This window comes from Helicoverpa zea, chromosome 9 (genome assembly GCF_022581195.2).
Source record: "Helicoverpa zea isolate HzStark_Cry1AcR chromosome 9, ilHelZeax1.1, whole genome shotgun sequence".
Classification (NCBI taxonomy): Eukaryota; Metazoa; Arthropoda; class Insecta; order Lepidoptera; family Noctuidae; genus Helicoverpa; species Helicoverpa zea.
Genome location: NC_061460.1, coordinates 3,251,894 through 3,274,726, shown reverse-complemented (window position 1 = coordinate 3,274,726; position 22,833 = coordinate 3,251,894). Strand labels below are relative to the sequence as shown.

Sequence of the window (22,833 nt, the reverse complement as noted above, 5' to 3'; positions counted from 1 at the left end):
ATAATTCATCAAACCAACTTGCATCAAGCGTAGTATCAAAAAACCTGTAATTTAAAACCGTCAAAATGCACAGTGTTCAAAGGACACGAGTTAATGGAAACAAAACACAGAGCGCTTTACTTTGTTCCCGCACTGAAGTCTGTTATTATGTGCATGTAGATAGCAAGTAATTGTGTGTTGTCGTTGCAGTAGACGCATATTTATGCTGAAGGAACAGTGTATTTATTACTAGCTGTTCTTTACGGTTCCACTAGCATTTCTAGGGAGCTACTCGAATGAATTCGGATAAAAAGTATCATATTTCGGCCACGGGGGAATCATTGACTTTCGATTCAATAAATTTAGACGTGAATAGAGCTTCATAAAACTCGGAAACAGCGAATTGTCAAATAAGTATTTAAGTATAAAAGCAACAGATTACAATTGCAATACTTTAGCTATTATATTACTTTTTTGTCGAAATTTTAATTTATGTACTGAGCTACAAATACATAAACAAATACAACGTAGATTTTTTTACAAATAAAATAAAGTGACCAAGCAGCAGCTATAGAATTGTACTTACAAATGAAGTTATATCTGAAATCTGTAGACGTAAACAATTTGCATTAATATTCTGTCCGTCTAGACTCCATCAATACTCGTAATGGCATTAATTCTGCTATCCGATGCGAATCTGATAGACTTTAATGCCAACGGACGCGTCTAGATAAAATTCTAGAACATTCGTACAGTTTGCTTTCCGACTTCATTGAATGTGAAATAATTTCTTACTAAAATATGAGAACCTTTTCATAAAATTTTCATGTAAGGAACCGTAATATTTTCCACTTAGTAACTGAAAATCTTGATACTAAAATATGCCCTTTTCTTTGTTCCAGGTGATATTCGTACATAAGTGTCCACCACAAAAAAGTGAAAAGTGAGAATCAGTGTTACTTCCCTTAAAATAAGTGTTCAAAGTGTACATAACATCGGGTATTTCGTAAATATAGTTTTTGTAAACAAAATGCTATAAGCGTGCGTTCAGCAGACGTGTGTTCCCCGCGGCGTCACCACGAGGACTGCAACTAAACAGCGATGGCTAGGCCTGAGGTTGTGCGATGAGCCGGCCGAAGAGGAGGGGATGGACGAGCCTAGCGCCGCCAAGCGGCCGTCAGTGCTAACTATAGACAGAGCTGCCTTCTTGCTCTTGAGAGTCAAGAGGGCTTTCAAGAAGAAGCGGCAACAAAGGAAAGAGAAACAGTAAGTAGTTTAACTATAAATAAAACATATTTTTTTGAGTTAAAAGAATAAGAGTGATTTTTTATTACGGACCTTTTGACAATGATGAACAAGAAAAAAAAACATATTAGCAGAATCGGCCTAGCTTCGCCTTATGTGATGACCAAAGAAAAATAATCAGTGGGTAGACTTTTTAGACATGTTTTTCTGTACTGGATTTCTTTGAGATTAGAAGGACTTACATTATAGGACTAGAAGGTAGATACCTACTTAAATTAGTTCTAAGCTTTTGCTCAGGTAAACAGGTATTTAGAAGTTTGAATGTCTATCTAATCAAGGATCCCCGTAAGTCATTTAACATTTCTAACAAACTTGGAAGCTTAATTTTGGGCACAGACCACGTAGATACGGGCTGAAAAAGTTTAACACCGTTTCACGTACTTCGCAAAAAGTTCCTATTCTCCTAGAATTTTCTTACGAATACACAGGTATGTAAGACCTATGATTAACTTAGTACCACATTTTGTAATACTATATATTGTTCTTTATAGTATGACTTGTTTCTTTTCAATTACAGAAATTAGAATACGGACCCCTTTTAGAACTCTCTAAGATAAAACTCCAATTAGCTTCCATGGACAATAAAAAGTCTGTACAAAAAAGGTCTAATTACGGCCACCCCAATCAACCATCGCATCCTCATTACACATTACCTGCAGATAATCCCTTTGCTTATACAAATGCAAATGAGGGTAGTTAGCAATACGGGCACGTACCACGTTCACTGAACCCACGTTCTGCCTACGTGAACACTTTCAGCGAACATATTGATGCGACGTACATTGCTTGGCAACAATGCTGATGCGATCACTCTCGTTACGCTAGCAAGCAATGAATAGTAGTGTGGAGTAATTACATGAATAAATAAAAGTGGGGGAACGAAACGGCTTCATTATGCGCCGGTCGTTTTTACTGTTTGACTTATAATTATGGGTGAAGACCCATAATCCGATATTGGGGTAAATACTGTTATAGCTTATTGCATATTACGTATGTCGTCCTATAATTGAGTAGGTATAGTTAATCCTATATTGTATTTAAGTAACGGTAAATAAACTATGAAGATTAGACAGACCAAAAAGTCTAATGACCAAATTATTCTGTCCTAACAAAGTCTTAACTCAAGATCTTTTTTTTTAGTATTCCGATCAAGCTTAGGTAAGTTCTCGAAGGCAGAGACAAGAATTATACTTCGATTAGTTGCGAAATTTGCTAAACTTGGAGAATTTGAGCTTTGAAGTTGGTCTCGATCTGTCCCAGTTTGATTTAGCTGAACTAGTTTAGAAATAGCTATAATCAGGATCATTTGTTGTGAAGATTTCTTCCTTACATTTATTCTGTAACTATTTACATCGTTATGTCAATTAACTGTTAGTATAGTCCTGATTATTTTTCTTAGATTTCACCTAAACTTAGGAGAATGGCTGAAGGTCAAGTAAAACGCCGATTAAATCCTCCTTCTATTTTATTTACTACATCTCTAATTTACACTGCATTAGGCTTGTTTGCAGGTTCTACCAGAATCTTATCGTCTTCAGCAGGCTTCTCAGTTTCATTATCTTTAGTCACTACAATCTGAGCAGTTGACTCCTTCCTTACCGGAGGAGGTGGCTTGAAGAAACTAACATTATTTTCAATTTTTTTATCTCCAACAACTGTGATACCCTCTTTTGCAATGGAGTCTTTCTTCTTTGAGAATTTGGCCATTTCAAAGGTATTCATTACGTTTGCCATATCTTTTTTCTTTGGGAATAGGAAGATTTCAATTGCTTTCGTTTTTAGGGGAGGTAGCATCGATTTATTTGGGATTATACTATCGAGTAAGAATGGCATCATAGGCAGATTCGATCTAGCTGGGCCGGGTTTAGGTTTCGGGGTAGCAGGCAATTCGAAAACAATAGTTCCTTCTTGTATTTGCTCGTGAGAATCACAGCATAGTGTAGAAGACAGTGGATCTTTGTTAAAGGAGAACAGGTCATTATGCATAAGTATTTTGTTAAGGAAGCTACTTGGGTTGTTTAAGAGGGAGTCTTTAGGACTACGGAGGCTTGAACAAAGGCAGGGCTCCTCAATGATTGTGTCCATTTTGGGAATGAATACTGGAGGTGGCATTTGGTTGTAGTTTTGGCTTTCTGGTTGATTTGGATGATGATTTGGATCTGCAAACATTAAAATTAATTTTAGATTTCAGCTTTAAATATATAAATCCTGAAAGAAACGATAAAACATAGATCTTCTTTTGTTAGACTATCGGACGATAAATCTAACAATAAATACAGCCGTCGAAGCTAACCCTCAGCCCTTTTGAGTCCTTCAATATATCTTTGCGATCTTTTGGGACAGCGTCCTATTTCATCTAAATCTTACCACGACCGTTACCGTTGAAATAAAATGAGATTTCCATTTTGCCGAGGTTCACCAGGGAGTTGGTTATCGTAGGCATAGGCCGGACCGCCTCCCTTGAGGAGACGACGGCGAGGCACCCCAACAGAACTGTGAATGCTTGAGAAAACATATTCTGCGAATAAATAAGTTTACATCAGTGACTTTCATGACAATTCTGAATTTACTGCCACGTTTGTGGCGATAAACTTGTAGTTGTGGATTTTTACTTTACATTTCGTTACAGGAAGATATTTTACCGTTTTATTCTTTTTCAACAATATAACTAGCTTTATCATGAGATCGTCTTTGTAAATGATCGTTAGATTTTGAAAATTAAAATAAGTTGTTTCATGTACCTACTGCTTTTTTCATTAAGCTTATCAGTACTACGTTGACGCAATTGCAACAATAAGTAGAATTCTAATGAAGAAGCTATCATGTTAGCTATGAGAATCATCAATATTAGATGGGGTAAGCCAAGAAATCTTATGATTGAATCTGTGTGTTCAAATTATTGACTAAATTAATTAAAAGATGAAAAGAGAAGAGGCTTAATTAAAGCAATACAAACACAAAGAAATAAGCTTGGAAAGGCAATATTTTAGTTGTAAGTTTGCTTACCGTTTGTCGTACTCGAAGAGCAATAACGAATTGATTGAAATTCTACTTCAAATCAAATTCTTTTTGTTTCGCAACTTCCATTTGGGTTTTATTGGTTTCTCCATTTTATTGTTACGATTGAGAAATAGGATGTTGGCAAATTGTCGGTTCTATCGAGATTAAGAATGGGATGTTATTGCTCGTCCATTATGGCAATTTAGGGGATCTTTTTTGGTATGGCGGGCCTTTATTGGGATAGAAATGATTTTATAGATGTTATTTAGATATTATTCTGAAAAAAATCGTGTACTTTTATTATGTTTCCAAATGATATTAACATTACATTATGGAAAGGATTGCATTGCATAAATCTAAAAAAAGCGGCTAAGTGCGAGTCGGAATCGCACACGAAGGGTTCCGTACCATTATTCAGAATTATAGGGCTCCCATACAACAAACGTATTTTTTTTGCTTTGCCAAAATATTTATTGTATTCTAGTTTTCAGTATTTTGTTGTTATAGCGGCAACAGAAATACATCATCTGTGAAAATTTCAACTCTCTATCTATCACGGTTCTTGAGATACAGCCTTGTGACAGACGGACGGACGGACAGAGGAGCGAAAACAATAGGGTCCAGTTTTATCCTTCGGGTAGTAGACGTAGAAAATAGCCTTTTTCTAATTAGTCAAGAAAGTTATTTATGATCAAGCTAAAACAATTTCACCTGAAAGAAAATCTTTGATTCTTCCCTGGAATATTAGGAAAACCTTCCTGAAACTAATGTGTAATGAAAATAAAAGTTATGAGTTCTATAATTTTGTTCATTATACTGAAACAGGGAGGTCGTGAATATAGTTTCATCTAGAAAATGAATTGAAATCGATTCTCTGAAATTCCATCTCAGTCTGAAAAATGTATTGAACGGTACCTAATGGTATTTATTTATTTATTTTTAATTTTATTCCAGTAGGTTCCTACCTACGGATATTCAATGAAAGTGCACTAGCGTTGCAATAATATTATTTACTTAACTTATTTCAAGAGGATGACATATTGCGCCGACCCCAAATAAAATTGGGAACAGGGCAAGAGGAAGAAGAAGATGACTTAACTTATTTCAATCTAGATAGTAAGTTAACAACATCGAAGAATATCATTTTCAGAGAGCTGGCTGTTTTGTTATTTTGTATAACTTATAAAAAAATTAATAACGAATAAATAATATATAATTGACTGCCTCGTTGGTCTAGCAGTCGCAAGCGCGGCTGCTGAGTACAAGGTCTCGGGTTCGATTCCCGGGTCGGGCCGAAATCGCTTTGTGGGTTTTCTTAAATTTCACAAAGCAGCCCGTAGTCAGGAAGTTGGTGATTGATTCACCCGTGCATCGGAGAGCACGTAAATGTCGGTCCTGCGCCTGATCTCTTTCCGGTCGTGTCGGATTGCCGTCCCATCGGGTTATGAGAGTGAAGGAATAGGGAGTGCACCTGTATCTGCGCAAATGCTCGTGCACTATAATATGTCCTGCGCAGCTGGCTGATCTCCTTAAAATGAGAACAGCCGCCGTGGCCGAAATCGGCCGTGGACGCCATTATTATAATCTACTATATAAAAATAAGTCCGGTTTTCCTCCCTGACGCTATTACTCCAGAACGCACGAACCGATTTCCACGGTTTTGCATTCGTTGGAAAGGTCTCGGGCTCCGTGAGGTTTATAGTAAAGAAAATTCAGGAAAAACAAAAAAAAATATCACCAAACAATATGTTACGTAAAACGAAGCCATCTGGTGGCGGAACGGAGTTCGCCGGGTTTGCTAGTAACTTATAAAGCTTTTTATTTTTGTATCAGATTAGATATCATTTGGGAGGAGGCTTAAATGAAACTAAGCAAATGTTTAAGCAATCATTTATTTACATCATCGGTGAAGGAACTCGCATGCATACAGTTGCAGTAAAGTTCTATATAAACCTATTTTGATCTGAACGCATTTCGGTACCGTATGCAAGCCATAAAATGCGCTTAAATTGTTTTTATTTATAAACGTCGATTTCAGAAACCGATCGTAAAATTTCGCACGTTTCGTGTTGCCAGCGTCGGGAAATTCCCCAGAGTTTAGGGAGAGTTTTGAGGATTATTTTTGTGGGCGTCTACTTTGTTGTTAAATGTGAAATAATGAGGGGTACTTAAATTGTTATTTGTGTCTTCTTTGACTGTGGTAAATTGATTTTGTTTCATAAATATATTGGCTTGAGTTATTTGTTATATATAACACATATACATATAGCGGTTTTAGATATTTTTTTTCGCATTGTGTAGTTTTCTACGATGTGTAATAATTGTAACTAACGTATAGAGATATGGCAAAGGGTATTGAACATAATATTAAAATACACAATTAACATAAAAAAATATATAAGTCAACCTCATAAAAGTGAAGCAAAATAATCAAAAAATGTTTTATCCGACGAATTTTTCTCTCTTGCACTAGCAACCCCGCATACAGGCGGTTATTGGTTCGTTTCACGTCAACAGTAAAACGCAATGGCGGGAGCACATTTGGCATTCACATTACTGGTATGTACTCTGCGGAATAACTACATTGTTAAGGCTTACCGAATTATGTTGTTTTGGTGTTAGTCATCAAAATATGTTACTTTGTCTGTCTTTGGGTTTGTAGGATTGTTTGTCATTGTAACATCACTTTTTATAATAACATTTGTGGTCAACTCGCAGCTGTAAACAACTGCATAAAAAAAATGCTGTTTCAAGTACCCATGTTCGGTGGGCTACTTCCTCGTACTCGTACAAAATAATGCCTACATCAACTGTGGATACTTCCCAAGAAATGTCGGTTGTCAATACGGTTCAGTAATTTCGGAACCTATCACATAGCACCGAAAAATTTACTTCTTTATACTTAACACTCTTTTTTATGAGGTATCATCAAAATCCAATCCCGCAATGTCAGACTCTTACCGTCTTAACACAAAAACTTTTTAACGTCAGTTTAAGACTTGTCTAAAAAAATGACAAATTATGACGTTGACATATGGTTCATTTTGGAGCCACATTTTTTTTAGACAAGTGTAAAACAGTGATTAAAGTTTTTGTAGTAAGGCCATTACTTACTAAAACCCATCATGTTCCTTCTTAAGCCCTTTATGTACCAGGGCTGCGGTAACTCATAAACTGAAATTTCTAGAATGTAGACAAATCTGTGTATCTAGACTGAAAATTTCTATTTATCTGAAAAATCGCTAACTTACATAAGTTACGTTGCTATTGCACGTGCCGATACATGCGTCACCCCAATAATTTTTTATCAGAAAAGTTCTGTAAGTTACACAGAATAGGCAAGTTTTGTACGAGTATCAGACTTTCTATTGCGGGGAAAAAGTACGTGTCGATGAGTTTCAAACTTTCAAGTAAATAAGGGAAGAAAAAGAAGGAATAGATTTTTTTGTTTACCATTGTACGAGATGGGATGGGGAGGCCTTTGCCCAGCAGTGGGACAATAAAGGTTATTTTTTTTTACATATTCTTACTTACCTAATAATATAATAGAGGTTAAGACAAACGTTAGTTTATTTCTAAAACAATTGAATCCATACATATGGACATGCTAGATAGTCCTAGTAGACAGTAGATAGGTGATATTCTCTAGACAAAGATACTATAGTTTTCTTGGCGGGATAGGGATAAAGAGTCAAAATCATCCCTATCTTGTATAAGTTCTACTTGAAACCACCATTTTTACGTCTTTTATATTCAGGAAATAGCTGAAGGCCTCATTGTAGTAGTTTATGTATTATATAGCTTCAACCTTTTTACATCCACAATACCAACATCACAAATAAAAAGTATTGTCATAAATAAATAGGTAGTAGTTTATTCGGAAAAATCATGTTAACATTTTATTCGCTAGGGACTTTATTCGCTGTAGGCGAATCATCAATTTATTGGTTATTCCATTTCGGAATGTCGGTAAATAAAAAACAAACAGTGTTCGAATTACGAATTTATGGCTTGTACTGGTAATTCGTTTTGCGTTGTGGTCAAAGGGGTAATTTTTGTGGTGGCTCTCGTTACGGTAAATTATGATGATTGATGGTGCTGTGTTGCGTCACTGTGTTTTCTTTTGTGGTGTATTATTGTTTACTACGGCAGTCAACTATAAAGCCTACGTTCAGCAGTGGATAGCAATTGGCCGATATTAATGATGATGATAATGAGTCAACTACGTTACCTAAAATAGTGAGTTCAAATGCTTATTTTTGTACAATGGTTGCAAATCTTATCAGCGTTAATATAGCTTAAAATATCGAAATACAATAGATGAAAAGTATTGGACTTAAGTATTGGATACGAAAATAAAACTCCCCCATTTAGAAAGGGTTGTGAGAGGGTTTAAGAGTTTGAAATAAGTGGCTACGTCAGCGTCTATAATGTCTGTTCGTTTTTTAGAAACATATAGCGATCTTCAATTTCTACATTTCTTGATATCTAAAAGCTCTTCTTATATCAAGTTATTTCCAACTAATTAAGCAGAAGAGTTGGCAAAATTTGTTATAGTTGTTGGTTTAAATGATCAATCATAAGCATGTTATTTACCTTCTTTTTTAGATTGTAGCGATACTGGAAGATTCACAAGCCAACAGTATTAATGCTCACGGTATGATGAATGTGAAACCCTATTTAGATCCCAAGAGGCGAAGCGAGATAGTTGACCAAGCGTTTTCAGAACAAAAAGATGTTTTACTAGATATGGTACGTATAATTTTAAACTTAGTAAAAGTGGAAAGTGTTACTCCCTTCAGAAAGGAAGATTTATTTTATGCAGTAAAGTAAATTTTTGATAAAATTAAAATTACTCTGTTGAAATATTCAGCATTTTGACTAGATCAAGATGTACTTAAAAGAAGAAAACACGAATGAATTCTATCATGCTGTAAGACTACTACCTATATATGTATTTATTTCTACCTTCACAAACACAGCAAAAAAAAGCAAAACGAATACAAAACAAAACACCAAAACCAACAAATATCATCCCAAAACACGAACATGTAATTTCTAATAACACCAAAGCAACTTGAGACGAGAACACTGATCTTGAACAAATGTTCCGCAACTTTGAAGAGGTGATCACAGTTTCTGTACATGAAACAATTGCCTTTGGTGAATTACTCTTGATGTGCGAAGTTCGCAACAAATCAATTATCTGAGCCCGTAGGGCTTGGGTTGGAGACTAACCTTGTTAGAGTGTTCGTACATCATGTAGCTTGTATATACGGGAGACGATACACATAGAGTGATGTACGGGTGCAGAAATATCTGTTTCAAAATTGGAGATTGTAGAATAATTTTCACTTTGGGAATTTATCCTCAAGATCTTTAGATTCCTTTTCTTAGATTTCTTTAACAGACAGTATCTCAGTATGGTTAAATTTTTTAGCTATTGCTATTAAAAATTTTGTCATCTCCCTTAAACCCAATTTCACACTTTTTGTCTGACTTCACCTCACAATTTACATTATTTTTTTCTTTAAAGCCAAATTATATATTTATACTTTATTGTTGTTTAAATAGAGTGTGCAATCTTTTCATGATCAATAAATTTAATTGGCTTTAGTAATGGATATTATTGTACCAACATTACTATTGCCATACATACAGTCTATCTTTATCCCAGTAGGTATATGAATACTCATACTCCCAAACTGTCCCTAAGTGAGTAATCAATACAAATCGTCTACTGTCAAGGTCAAATACATCATTTATGTTCGTTCTTATTAGCTCTGAATGCTCTGATGAGATTTGCGTAAGTTCTTTTATTGGTGTATTTTTTGCCTTTTCATTACCATTCAGCTGTGTATTGCTCACTTTTATTGAACCTCTATCGATCTAAGTATCTATTTATACTTATTCATCAAGTCATCATTTCTATTACCTACATTCTTAAGGGATTGTCTGTTCTGTGCATTTAAATTAAGAACGTCTAAGCTATGAGAATAGTAATATTGTGTTCAACAAAAACAATTTTGAAACTAACACATGAATTTCAGCTCGAAACAAAATTGAAAGAAGTGAGAGACAAAAAGAAAAAGAAGACACATTTCTTAGAAGCCAACCATACAATTAACAATAGTTTTGAAAATAACAAGCCTTGTGATAAGAATTTGCAAAATCTTGATGTCAAACTGAAGGTCAATGGCATTAGTGCTATCGGGGATACGAATTTACAACTCAAGCATGGAACTGGTATGGATGTTGCTTTAACTTTATGTATAGATGTATTGGACTTACCTATTTAGTATTAAATGTAGGTATTTTAACGTATCCATAGATAATTAGTAAAACTCTAATGCACTTCTTTAGGTAATTCATACAATCGCAAAGGAGCTTAATTTAGCTATTGAAGAAGATTTTTCGTCCATACTAATATTAATAAACGAAAGGGTTTGTTTGTCTGCCCATTTGTCGAACAAGGCTATAAAGGCTACAGATAGGCTTCCCACCCGTGTACATGAAGTAGATACACAAGTGAAACCACTGGCAGACTATAGTATACATATAAAACCCTACATGCGATTGAAGCCTCCGTTCCTAAGAACTTCTTAGTAAGAAGTCATATACAACTTTGGTCACAGAAGTTTCCTTAGCAACAAAGGGAGTATCATTTTAAAATGTTCGTTTTAATATAATACGCCAAAGTTAAGTCAATTTCACAACTCCTCCGTAAGTAATGAGAGCTGACAGGGTAAATTAATTAGTGATGACGTAAGCTTTTAATTACGTTTGCTATCATTCCGAAAGGTTCTGAACATATTTGAAAAGATTTGAAAATTTATAGTTGGTCAATATTTTAATATGAAAGTGATAAGTTATATGAGGTAGGTACGGTTAATTTTAGGTCTATAATTCATAGTATCATAACTTTTGTGGGAGGACGCATTGTAACATTAGGTATCAAATTATTGCGATGATGGAAATTCACTACACACTATTTTACCATACTTATTGCCATAACCAAAATACCTGTGAGATTAATAAAGTTTTGACAGAATTGCTAGAAAAAAGTCTCATCACATCTATAAAATAGAGGAGCTCGTAACATTTGACAGCCAATATCCAAAAAGGCTGATAGAATGAGCGAAAATACTGCTTAGACCTAATCCATTACCCTTTTAGGTAAGGACTCTCTCAATTTGGATGCCAACGGAATATCCAACATAGGCAAAGTTCACGTCGAGGTGGGGGTTGGGGCATCTTCGTTGTACATACCAGGATTAAGCAATTTATTTGTTGGTAAGAATCATCATTTACCTATACATCTAGGAATGTAAAGTAAAGAGTCTAGTCTGTAAAGAGGCCTTTTTGTTTCTGCCGAAATGCTCTGAACTACAAAACCGTTTTAAGAAAAATCTTTCACTGTTGGAAAGCTACACTAATCCCGCGAAACATAGGCTATGTTTTATCCGGGTACGGGAGCAAATTTCCCGGTATGCAGGCGAAACCGTGGGAAAATAGCTAGTATTTGAATAGATAGGGTTTTAAAAAACAAAAGATCCCTTTTTCGACGAACCTTTCCATTTAATAGACAAGATTATTAGCTATGAAATATCTGTCTCTATTCTTTTAGGAATATTTAACCGACCATAAAACGATAAGTTGATGTCACTTTTATTTTGCGTTCTAAATTTTAAGTCTGAATATTTTTTGGCTTTTTAAATGTAATCAGGCTTGAAGTAAAGGATAATAGACTAGTTTTAGAATTTCCAACTCTTTTATTTCTTTTATAATTTAAGACTAGAATTCAAAGAAGCAAACTTCTAAAAAAAAAATTATAACTCAAGAATTCGAGATACTTAAACTATTTCTAATATTTCCAAAGGTCTCGGATGTCACAACTGCACCAAACTTAATTTGACAACTGAGCATGAAGCTGAAAAAGCAAATAATACGAGAAGAAGTGAAGTAGAAAGCAATTTGAATGAAACCACAGCTAATACTCAAAATATAACTACCACACTTGCTGTAACCTCACAAGGATCAGAAGTAGCAAAGAATGAAACAGCTCAGACAAATGCAAACCCAAGTAGCGTCCTACCAATAGCAGTCACTACAGTTGCTAATATCACTGCCAACAATACTGTTTAGTTAGATAGATAATATAAAGAGTTCAATTATATTAAAGAATTATTTCATGTGGTTGCTTATTCATTTTCAAGAAAGTTGATTAGATGTGTCTAGGGTGTTTTCCTTTTGAAATATCTTAGGTTGGCTTCCTCTTCTGACCTCTTGATCATAGGTTTCGGATGAAACGATCTTGCTTTTTGGACTTGTTCACATAAATGGTCACCCATAGATTTATCAGACAAGTGGATCTTAATCTGAATAGATTGACCTTTGCTCATTGATTTACCAATCCCTTTACTGGTGTTACTAAGCTAATAATTCCTCTACGCTATTTTATGAAACTTATTATTACAAAAGCAGACAGAAAATGACGTGCTAATGCTTCTAGACAGCAAATAATGTCGTCTACATATTTACACTAGACTATACATACATTTATACATTGTGTTCACACCGCGGGTATGGAAATGACAGCCTCATATTATACAGTCCTTCTACTTCGCTAAATTACACGTTGTCAGGCGTGAGTGGTGTGAGCAAATAGAGTAAGAGTATCTGTAAACTGCAGTCTGCAGTCGACAGTTGACCCGACGCTAGAAAAAATATATTTTTGTAAGTCCGGTCTGATACCGACCAAATACCTGCAATGTAAGTATTACCATACATCTTCATACTGATTTATGAGCCCAAACAAGTTCGTCATCCCAAGTCTTTTTCCCAACTATTTTGGAGTCGGCTTCCAGTCTAACAAGGATGCAGCTGAGTATCAGTGTTTAACAAGGAGCGCCTACTTATCTGATCTCCTCAACCTACTCGGACAACCCAATACCCTTTTGTAAGATTGGTGTCAGACTTACTGGCTTCTGACTACCCGTAAAGACTGCCAAAGATGTTGATTGACAGCTTGACTGATTTATGAGCCCAAACAAACTATCGGCCGACTAAAAGCCTAATGTACTAGCACAATAATGGTCTGTTACAAATATTTTTTTTGTGACCCAAACGGCTAATGACATATTATTTCACCTTATCGATGTTAACAGTGGCTGTTGGGTCACAGTTGGCTTTTATGTGATGAAATGTATTTTTATCGGCTTTTGGAGTAATTATTGAATTATTTAGTAGTTACCTCGTAAATACATGGTATTATGTATAAAATGTTGTATGGAAGTTTATTTTATTAGAATGGAAGTCAACAAATTGAGGTACAGGTATGAAGACTTGGGAATGTTTGGTTTAATCAAGGACCTACCTTATTAAGTTCAAGAGAACACAATATCATTAGGGAAAGTTCATGCAGTCAGTAAAATCAGTGAATGCTATTTCTACTATCACCATAATTTTGGCCAAACATCTGGCACTTAAAATAGCAATACTAAATTTGGTAAGTTAAAATAAGAACAAGCTCATAAGTACGTCTCAAAAACATACACCAAACAAAAAAATACAAATTCAGCAACTCCAGTACGCAAACGACCATCAATTTACCTCCACGGGTTCCTAAGCATAACTTCTTAAATTCAATTGGGCGACTTGGCACGTAAGTAGGGTTGTTTGCCACAGGCACCACAAATGAGCTGTGTTGCATTTATTAAGAGAGTAAATGATGCAGTTATAGAACAATATATTAAAGACATAAATAGAGTGAAATTGTAGGTTATTTTAAGGAGTTACGAGTCAGAAGATGGGGGTTGCAGCGTAAGGAATAAGAAGTTTTAAGCAGAAGAGAAAACTATTATTCAAAATAACTATGTAAGTTATGTCGATTTCCCGCGGTTTCACCCGCATCCAATGGGAACTTGAGCCTGTAGCGGGACAAAACAAAGCCTATTTTTAATTGTTGTTGTATGAAGAGTGTAGCTTCCAACAGTGAAAGAATTTTCAAATAGATCCTGTAGTTTCGGAGCGTTTAGGGTACAAAAAACAAAAAATGTTGTGTGTATAGTAAAGGATGTCATATTGGAGTAGTACCAATTGATTATACAGACAAATACTTCTATCTGATAAAGGACCAATATCAAACAAACTATACACATTATCTCCCTAGTCAGCTGGCAAGAATCCAATTCAAAATGACTTTAAAACCGTTATTGAATGAAATATTATACCAAATGAATGAGGAAAAAAATGAGAATATGCTTGAAACTGCATTTAAAATTTTGGTACGATTCCAAGAAGAAAAATATAGCCGATAGGATAACAATATCGTTCTAGATAATTTACTGTTTTTCTCACGCTTCGGGCTGAAACAATATTACTTTATCAAAAGTTATCACGAATCTACTGCGAACATTTCCAATAATTTTCTACTCGATAGTTTGGAAGTTTTATAGATTAGTTAAATCTAGTGCTGGCTTACAGAATTTTCAGAGATTTATTGCAAATTGGTTACTATAAAAATGTATCAATTGTAACATTTCTCCGAACTCAAAAAACTAGTAAAATTAGCAGAAGAACTTTTAGAAAACGGGTAGATGAACTTTATTGTAATTTCATCATTAATTTTTCTTGATTTATTTACACTTTACCAAACACTAGCCGTTTTCCCGCGGTTTTACCCGCGTCCCGTGGTAACTGCTGCCCGTACCGGGTTAAAATATAGCCTATGTTACTCGTGGATAATGTAGCTTTCGAATGGTGAAAGAATTTTTAAAAACGGTCCAGTAGTTTTTGAGCCTATTCATCACAACCAAACAAACAAAGTTTTCGTCTTTATAATATTATAGTATAGATTATTATAAACGTGAAAGTTTTCTGGCGAGGATGCATCGATGTTTGTAACTCTTTCTCTCAAAAATGAATTTTAATGTTTATCCTACGTATAACAATACCTATAGGCTAGTAGTTTGCGTCATTCTGCCTAGCCATTTCCTGGACTAGTAGCAGTAGAATACTAGTTTCCTAGTTAAGTAGTTTGCGTAGGTATGCAAGTGAATTATATACTTCCCTCGACAGGCGTATTCAATCTCTGGGGACCAGCTAGTATATCCAAAGTCATCACAAAGTAAGTCAAGCTGTAATATTTTACATACATATGTATCTAGTTCTGTTTCTTTGTGTCTGTTAGGGGTTGAATGTGGGACTGTTATCAGCTATCCGCCGGCAGTTACGTAAACAAAATGGCGGCATGTCGAGTAAGATGAGCGGGCTCGCAAGTCATGTTTGTGTCTTTTATATTGTTTTTATGGGATTACGGGATATTATGGTTTGGTTGTTGTTTTCCTTGATTTTATTTTGTATTGCATATTTCTGTTTTCATGTAATTTTTTATGACTAAACTTATTCAGCCATGTTTACGTCTAATTGATATAATTATTTATATTTTTTTCATGTATTCTATAATTATTGCCTATCGACCAAAAAGCAAAAAACATCACATTGGCTGTCGAAGCACCTATAATATTTTATCCTACATAGGTACTTACTTTTCAGTATTTACTGTTAAACTGCATAAGAAATACATTATCTGTCTGTGAAACTTTTAATTGTTTATCTATCAGATGTCAGACGGAAAGACGGAAAGCAAAGTCTTACGTTTTGCGTACGGTACCCTAAAAATTATATAATTTATCAATCATTTAAACTTGTAACATTAAATTGTAAATCAGTATTTACAATTAAGTCAAAGTTATTTATTTACAACGTAAAACCCATCTGCTTTAAAATATTTTCAGCGAATATTTCGCCAGTGTCAAAGCACGGCAGTGGCAATTTAACGTTCCAATTTAAGCATTGAAGTTTTAATGACGTACAGCTGTTCAGTGCCCCAGAAGTGGAGAAACCTACATTTTATTTTGGGTCTGAAAATAATATTGAATAACTTACAGTTAGTTCGAAATGAATTTTTAGATTTTCGTAAGGATTTTAGCTGGATTATTATTTTAGCTGTGACTGTGGTGAAACTATTTTATTCTAAGGTTTTACACTTCAGGATACAATAGTTTCCAATCCATAATATCACAATTATGATGATCTCCTCCTAGCCGATTATCGGCTACGGCAGCTTTTTTCAAGGACGCGCAGGACAAGCATTTGCGCAGACACAAATGCACTCACTATTCCCTCACTCTCATAGCCCGATGGGACGGCAATCCAACACGACCGGAGAGAGGTCAGGCACAGGAATGACATTTACTTTTATATTTATCACGGGTGGAACTAAGATTAATAGTAATTTATAATTGCAACAGTTACCTCGTATTTCAAAACTCATCATCATCATAACTGACTATTCACCAGTACTCATAAATATTTTCTTCGCACCCAGTGCGGCGGCGGCAGCGGCGGCGGCGGCGGAGGCGCTGGGCGGGGGCGGTCGGCGCGCCCCACCGCCCCTGCTGCGCTCGCGCACGCTACCCGCCATCATAGCGCCCGGCTTCTCTATACTACATGCTCAAATCGATCCACAACGAACTAATGGTAAGTGGAAATTGAATTATGACTTAATGCTTTGTAAGTATTTATTGAATATGGAGAAGGTATATATTGAAACTTTAAAATTTCATATTTAGTTATTTTGTGATTCACTCTACAGGTTTAGGATCTGATAGACCTATACCTGATAGAATACGTCTCATAAAATATACCTACAGTTTTCGTTGAGTAGCATTGTTTGTTAACGGTCGGCTGCGAAGCAGGTACTTCTACTGGACTAGGTAAACTTGACGATGGACAAAATGTATGAACAGAACACTACGGTGCATGTGTGAGGCGTCATATATGCCAATTTCGGACAAGCAAAGTTAACTAAATAGCGGTCAATAACCTCCGTGTTTTCACACCCAAACACTTATGTAATTTAAGAACGAAGCTTTAAATATCCGTACATATAAAAGTAGGTAAGTTATTTAGCAAGCTATCGCTGTAGGTTGTAAAGTGAAACTGCAGTAAATCGCGTGGTAACAATCTACAAACTCATTTACCGGCCACAAAATTGTTAAAGGCTCTGTATTTTTTTACAGCTGTGTAAAAAAATATGGTTTGCATTTTCTAACATACGCATACTGAAAATACTGAAATGCTATAGGTAGTTGTAATTATGCATTGCGGAACACTTTTATTATTTCTGTATTTAATAATAATAAATAATAATAAAAACTTTATTCACAAATATGAGACAACTATACAGAATAATACATTTAGTTGCGTTGGTTCAAGCTAGTTACAAAGCTACACAAAAGTTTAATAAAGGTATTGTCACACTAGAATTTAGGCAGAAATGTAAAAAACAGCGTAATTATTATTAGCGCATAAATTGAAAGTGGTTTGGTTGTCTTTGGATTGGTTCACCCTATCTCCTCGTTCTAGTGTAGAACTGTATCACGAGCGGATATTTAGCATGCACAAATAAGATCTGGATGTACCTACTTCAATTTTTATAATTTTCATGACGTGAAACTACTGGAAAAGTCGTTCTATCGTATTACGTACATAGTACATTGTACCTATCAAACATCACCATAATTGTAATCTGATACAAAATTACTTTTTAATGTGTAAAAACAGTGTGATAACTTCACCAAGGACTTTATTTAATAAAGAAGCTGTACGTTCCACGTGCTAAAACTCGCTCCTTTTTTCTCACAAAGTGGAACAATACACCGCGCTACAAAAATGTCGGGGCAGATTGTTTGCAAAAACATACAGCCGCATCCATACTTTAAGAGTACCTGTAGACTACAGACTAAACAGTCGGCCGACAGCCCGATGATAGGATTTTTTTAAGAAAGTCGTGAATTCAATCAAAGTTTAGTCGGTCTGATACCGGCTAAATCCTGATCGTTGGTATGTGCTTACTACCAAACTACCATTCTTCTTCATACTGATTAAAGCTCCGTATTCATGGTAAACTTTTGTTCAGCAACATTGTTGATGAGCAACAAGAATGTTGCTCGAAACATGCCTTTTATTATCAACTCTGCAATACGCAGTATTGACAGCAACATATTGATGCAACTTTATTTATAAACAAAAGTTTACCATATATGAGCTTTATGTGCCTAAACAAACTATCGGCCGACTAAAAGTCTGCCGTGAGCGAAGTTACTGTAAGTATGAATTACTCCTTTGAGATCGCGTTCCTTTATCTGCACTCAAGTACACGGTACTTACCTCAAACAAATGAACTCAGTTTTTATTGTTCGCGAAATAGCTTTTTCTTGAAGATTTTTCTTTTGCACTCGAATTTTATGCGGACTCTTTGCTTTGTTTGAAGTTTTCGTTTGAAAGCAGAATGTGTCTGTCGGCGCTATTTGTAACTCAATCAGAGTGTCTTCAAGTTGAGGATGTGTTTTTTATTCCTTTTGTGTTGTTTGTGACGTAATTCTATCAGTTATGGAAGTTTCTTTGCAATCCATATCACAAACATGCATGAAACTTAACCTTATAGCGACCCAATTTAACATCCTATTCGATGCACTATTTTGCATTTGCATAGGGCTTAAAAACATGAAATCTAAAATACAATAGGCATACAACTTTTCCAAATAAATGAGAAAGGTAAGCTTCAGGTTGTGTATCTTCAAAGAGGTCGTGCCCAGTGATCATTAACGAAGGGATAAACTTATAGTAACAAAAGGAAAGGAAATAATATTACTTTACGAATTTTCTACTTCTCCTAAATTAACGAGAATCAAAAATGTTTCCCAAAATTATTTTAGGGATTTCCCTACCTAAATTACACCGAGCAAAAATCAGGAAATACAGTGTCTATATTGTTTATAGTTACTAGTTTTTTACTCAAAATTCTATTGTTTTGATAATTTGCTTCTAATAATTCTAAATGACTTCTTCACTATCCAGAGTTGCTACAACAAAAATAAACAAACCGGTCATTACCGCACTCCGAAGCTTGCAACACTGGCGAGAAAAGTTAAGCCGTTGGCTCTCACGGAATTTAATTAGACGAAAAGTGTAACAAAAAGAAGGGAACAGTTTGAAAGTTTTCTCGTTAGCAAACGGTATCGTGTCTTTGTGTGTAATCCTTTTATTGCAGCAGGATTTGCACGAAGACACGCCGCATGAAATTGTTTGACGGTAGTGAAGAAATCACTGCATAGTATTATTAACAAATTGTAGGGTAGCTGTTTGTAACTAAAATATCAAGACGACCGACACCTTAGTCTGCCCGTGACCATGGTTACGTTGGGATTAAATAATATTAATATAACCGCGATAAATCCTTAAGAGAAGTTTTATTTAAATGCCTAATAATCGCGAAAGTGTCAGAAATCAATAATACTGCATAGTAACTGTACTTTGTAAGTGGCATAAATTGATGAATAATGAAGCCTTCTTTTGGCCATCATCATCATCATCATCAGCCTATAGCAGTCCACTGCTGGACATAGGCCTCTCCAAGTGCACGCCACTGAGATCGAAGCTTTTGGCCAAGAATCCTACAATACCATATAATCGGACTCGGTTCATTGTGACTGACAGTTAGGTTACATTTGTTATCAATTGTGGGTACTTTATTTTTTACATTTAAAAACATGTAGTCACAAATCGGTTTTATTGCTGAAAATACATACCCGTCTAATTAACTATTTGAGAAATTGCTTGTCAAGTTTTGAACTCGAAGACAGCGTTCACGTGCCGTTCAATATGGGTAAGAGCTTATGTGCTGGGATATTTACCAGTTTCATAAGCACTTCTACTACAGCGGAGCAGCATACGGAACGCGCATTATGGACACGAACTTTACATAAGAGATCACCAATAATTAAAATATTGCGTCATGATACAACTGTTTAAGGGATGGACATATTGATTGAAAGCTAAAGTGTTTGTTTGATCTCTTCAGGTCTGTTGTCAAAAAATTTTTCAACTTTAGATAGCCATTTTTTTAAGAAAGGGTTAGTTACGTTAATTTTTAATAGGGTGTGCGAAGTAGGGCCTACTTGACGTGGCTGTAAGCTAGTAAAAATATAAAACTAAGGTGACTGCGTGATAGATTGCTGAGCCGTGTGGTTGTTAACAATTTTATGTAGCTCCATAATGTTTTACCGAACAACTAAACTATAAAAAAATTATGTGCCCATAAACTACCTTATAATAACACTGCATAGAAACGCCTGCATTGGCGCATATTTACTGCCTGAAAACTCCGTTATTATACTTGAAAAGTCCAAGTTTAAAAATAACCTTAGTGCTTCCTTACCGTTTAATGTGAGTTTGTAAAATTCCATTAAAGTTCGCGTGATCCACAATAGTTTCTTCAGAGGCAGACGTTGCATTTCCTGAGCACGCAAGCTTTGCTGTCGTTTTAAAAAAACAACGTATCTGTAGTGAGCATGGAGAACAAAAGACTAGCGGAGATGTCCTAACCCAAAATCTCCTAAGAAAGTAACGCGCCAAAATGTGCAGGTGTTCGGGGGACGAGGAACGTTACTAGTCCCATCCTTACACGCCTCGTGTAGAACCCGGCCATTACTATCAAAATAAAATCACCAATCAATCAAGATCAATCTTTAACAGATTGGTTTTGATTTGACAAGGAAACCGAATGTCTCATTAGTTCTCGTGACTCATCAAACCGTACGTACGGTAGACTGCACATCAGTGGTAACTGTCATGCACCTTAACTAAATAGTAATAAGTACGATTTTCCTATAAAACTGTAACCACTGATCTGAAGTTGACTGTACGTTGCTCGACCTACAAGAAGGCGCTTGACCTACCTTACTTATCGCAACTCTGCTATCGTTCCTTTCTCTGTGATAGCACAGTTTAAATATAATCCATAGATAGTGAGTAAAAAGGTTGATTATCTTGGCTGACGGATAACCGGACTCCTTTCGGTGATTTGTTTGGTTAACAAAGCGGTGTTCTGATTGGCTCGTCGGCTTTCGTGTTTAAATTGTAGCCGTGTTGTTTTATATCAGCGTTCGTTACAAAGGACTATCAATCTAACTGATTAAGGTATATGTTTGTTCGGTTGGCTCATTTGCACAGCTAAATCTACTGAATAGATTCTGATTATCTTGGCCACGGTTTTGATAAGACGGGTATTAAGAACAAAAAAAACGGGTCGATTGAATCTTCTATACTAAAATTATGAAAGCGAAAAGGTTTCTTTGTTTATTGGAACTCGCAAATCTCAAAAACTACTGGATACCGATTTGAAAAATGATTTTAGATGTAGTGTTAGACAGCTCATTTACAGAGGCAGGCTTTGGTTGCTCCTGCGGGTTGTTCGAAAGAGATACCGCGGCCCTGGTACACAAAAGGCCAATGACGGAACACGACGGTTTTTAGTCAGTAAGAGTCTGACACTCTCTCACCGCTGCTAACCCACAGCGGGAGGGGTCATTTGATTAGCTCTGGCAGAAGCTGGACTTTGACTATTTTCCTACTCTTAATTTTATGTAAAAAGGTAAGCTCAGAGCATTAAAGCTAGATTCTCTCAGCGTCTTTATAAATGTTTGTTACAGAGTTTCTACAAGGTACCTAAGTTAAGTTTTGCACCATATTATTAGTGATTCATAAAGCCTTTCTGCTGCCGTCGACGAACGATTAATATTTAAATATAGCTGATCTTGTTGAGTGAAAAGTTTTGTAGGGATCAAGGAAGTTCCTTAGCATATAATAGCAAGTTGTAGTTATATAGTAAGTAGTAGGTCCGATGACTTGTAATCTTGGTAGTATATTATTAGTTCAGCTTCTCGAGTAGGGGTATTATTATGGGGTGTTGCAAAACTTTGCGTCACACGATATACATATAGTGTGCGCATTGGGTCCTCTTGAGGCATATTTTAAGTGACGTGATCTAGCCTAATGTACATTTAAATAAATGTAATACGCGTAAATTAATGGTAAATATATTGTTGTTGTGTGCATGTTAATAAGACTATCGATGAAAATCAGAGCTGAAGCTCTGCTATGCTATGCTAAGTGAGGGCCGTATTTGTGACGCATTTATTTTCTACTTACCTACATCATGTTTGAATTTTTTTCTAATCACGCAATTAAATTTTGTCTTTCTTAAAAATACTCAAAATACATTATCCTTGCTGAAGACACGAGACGTGCTAAATATAAGATAATTTCAGAACAAACTATATTGCCAACAATATTAACTTATCACAGTAGCCAATAGACGTGCCAATCGTATTTATCACAGTCGACAGACATGATACGAAATATCGTCCGATACATAACATCTAACCGTATATCCTACGATATATTCTGACAAATGTTTCTCTAATAGCGCCCTCACACTAGCGGATTTTTGTCGCGGGTATCAAAACCGAGCATATACGCACATCCCGAGCAGAAAAAATCGGTCGCGCGGTTCTAGCTAGTCTCTTTTGTACCATTTCCCGTTCGGCCGTTCTCTATACCTATCTATCTAAATATTGTTTAGCTTACTATACTAGACAGGGATTTGACAAAACTTGTATGTGGCTAAATATCAAAGTTATG

General features: G+C 35.6%; 3 protein-coding genes across 3 annotated transcripts in view; 2 read left to right on the top strand and 1 right to left on the bottom strand.

The window, feature by feature from the left end:
* Positions 1-2,750: 2,750 nt before the first annotated feature.
* Positions 2,751-3,799, bottom strand: LOC124632939. Its single transcript, XM_047167957.1, has 2 exons — positions 3,664-3,799; positions 2,751-3,443 (listed from the first exon to the last, which is right to left on the bottom strand). Exons 1-2 carry the CDS (start codon positions 3,797-3,799, stop codon positions 2,770-2,772), a joined length of 810 nt encoding a protein of 269 aa, XP_047023913.1. The 3' UTR covers positions 2,751-2,769.
* Positions 3,800-6,806: 3,007 nt separating this feature from the next.
* On the top strand, positions 6,807-12,429 carry LOC124632940. Its single transcript, XM_047167959.1, has 5 exons — positions 6,807-6,843; positions 8,893-9,036; positions 10,335-10,530; positions 11,461-11,577; positions 12,164-12,429. The coding sequence occupies exons 1-5, from the start codon at positions 6,811-6,813 to the stop codon at positions 12,427-12,429; spliced, it is 756 nt and encodes a 251-aa protein (XP_047023915.1). The 5' UTR covers positions 6,807-6,810.
* A 1,164-nt stretch (positions 12,430-13,593) lies between these two features.
* Positions 13,594-22,833, top strand: part of LOC124633070 — a 97,272-nt gene continuing 88,032 nt past the window's right edge. Inside the window, exons 1-2 of the mRNA XM_047168163.1 lie at positions 13,594-13,619; positions 16,676-16,827. Coding sequence (XP_047024119.1) covers positions 13,594-13,619; positions 16,676-16,827 — 178 coding nt within the window. The remainder of the gene's footprint in view (positions 13,620-16,675; positions 16,828-22,833) is intronic.

Bases quoted from the DNA above. Each gene is read 5' to 3' on its own strand.
- LOC124632939 (XM_047167957.1), bottom strand. From the start codon at position 3,799: ATGTTTTCTCAAGCATTCACAGTTCTGTTGGGGTGCCTCGCCGTCGTC. The intron at 3,444-3,663 runs GTAACGGTCGTG...TAATGTTTGCAG, and splicing joins AATCTCATTTTATTTCAACG to ATCCAAATCATCATCCAAAT.
- LOC124632940 (XM_047167959.1), top strand. From the start codon at position 6,811: ATGGCGGGAGCACATTTGGCATTCACATTACTG. The intron at 9,037-10,334 runs GTACGTATAATT...CATGAATTTCAG, and splicing joins AAGATGTTTTACTAGATATG to CTCGAAACAAAATTGAAAGA. The intron at 11,578-12,163 runs GTAAGAATCATC...ATATTTCCAAAG, and splicing joins ATTAAGCAATTTATTTGTTG to GTCTCGGATGTCACAACTGC.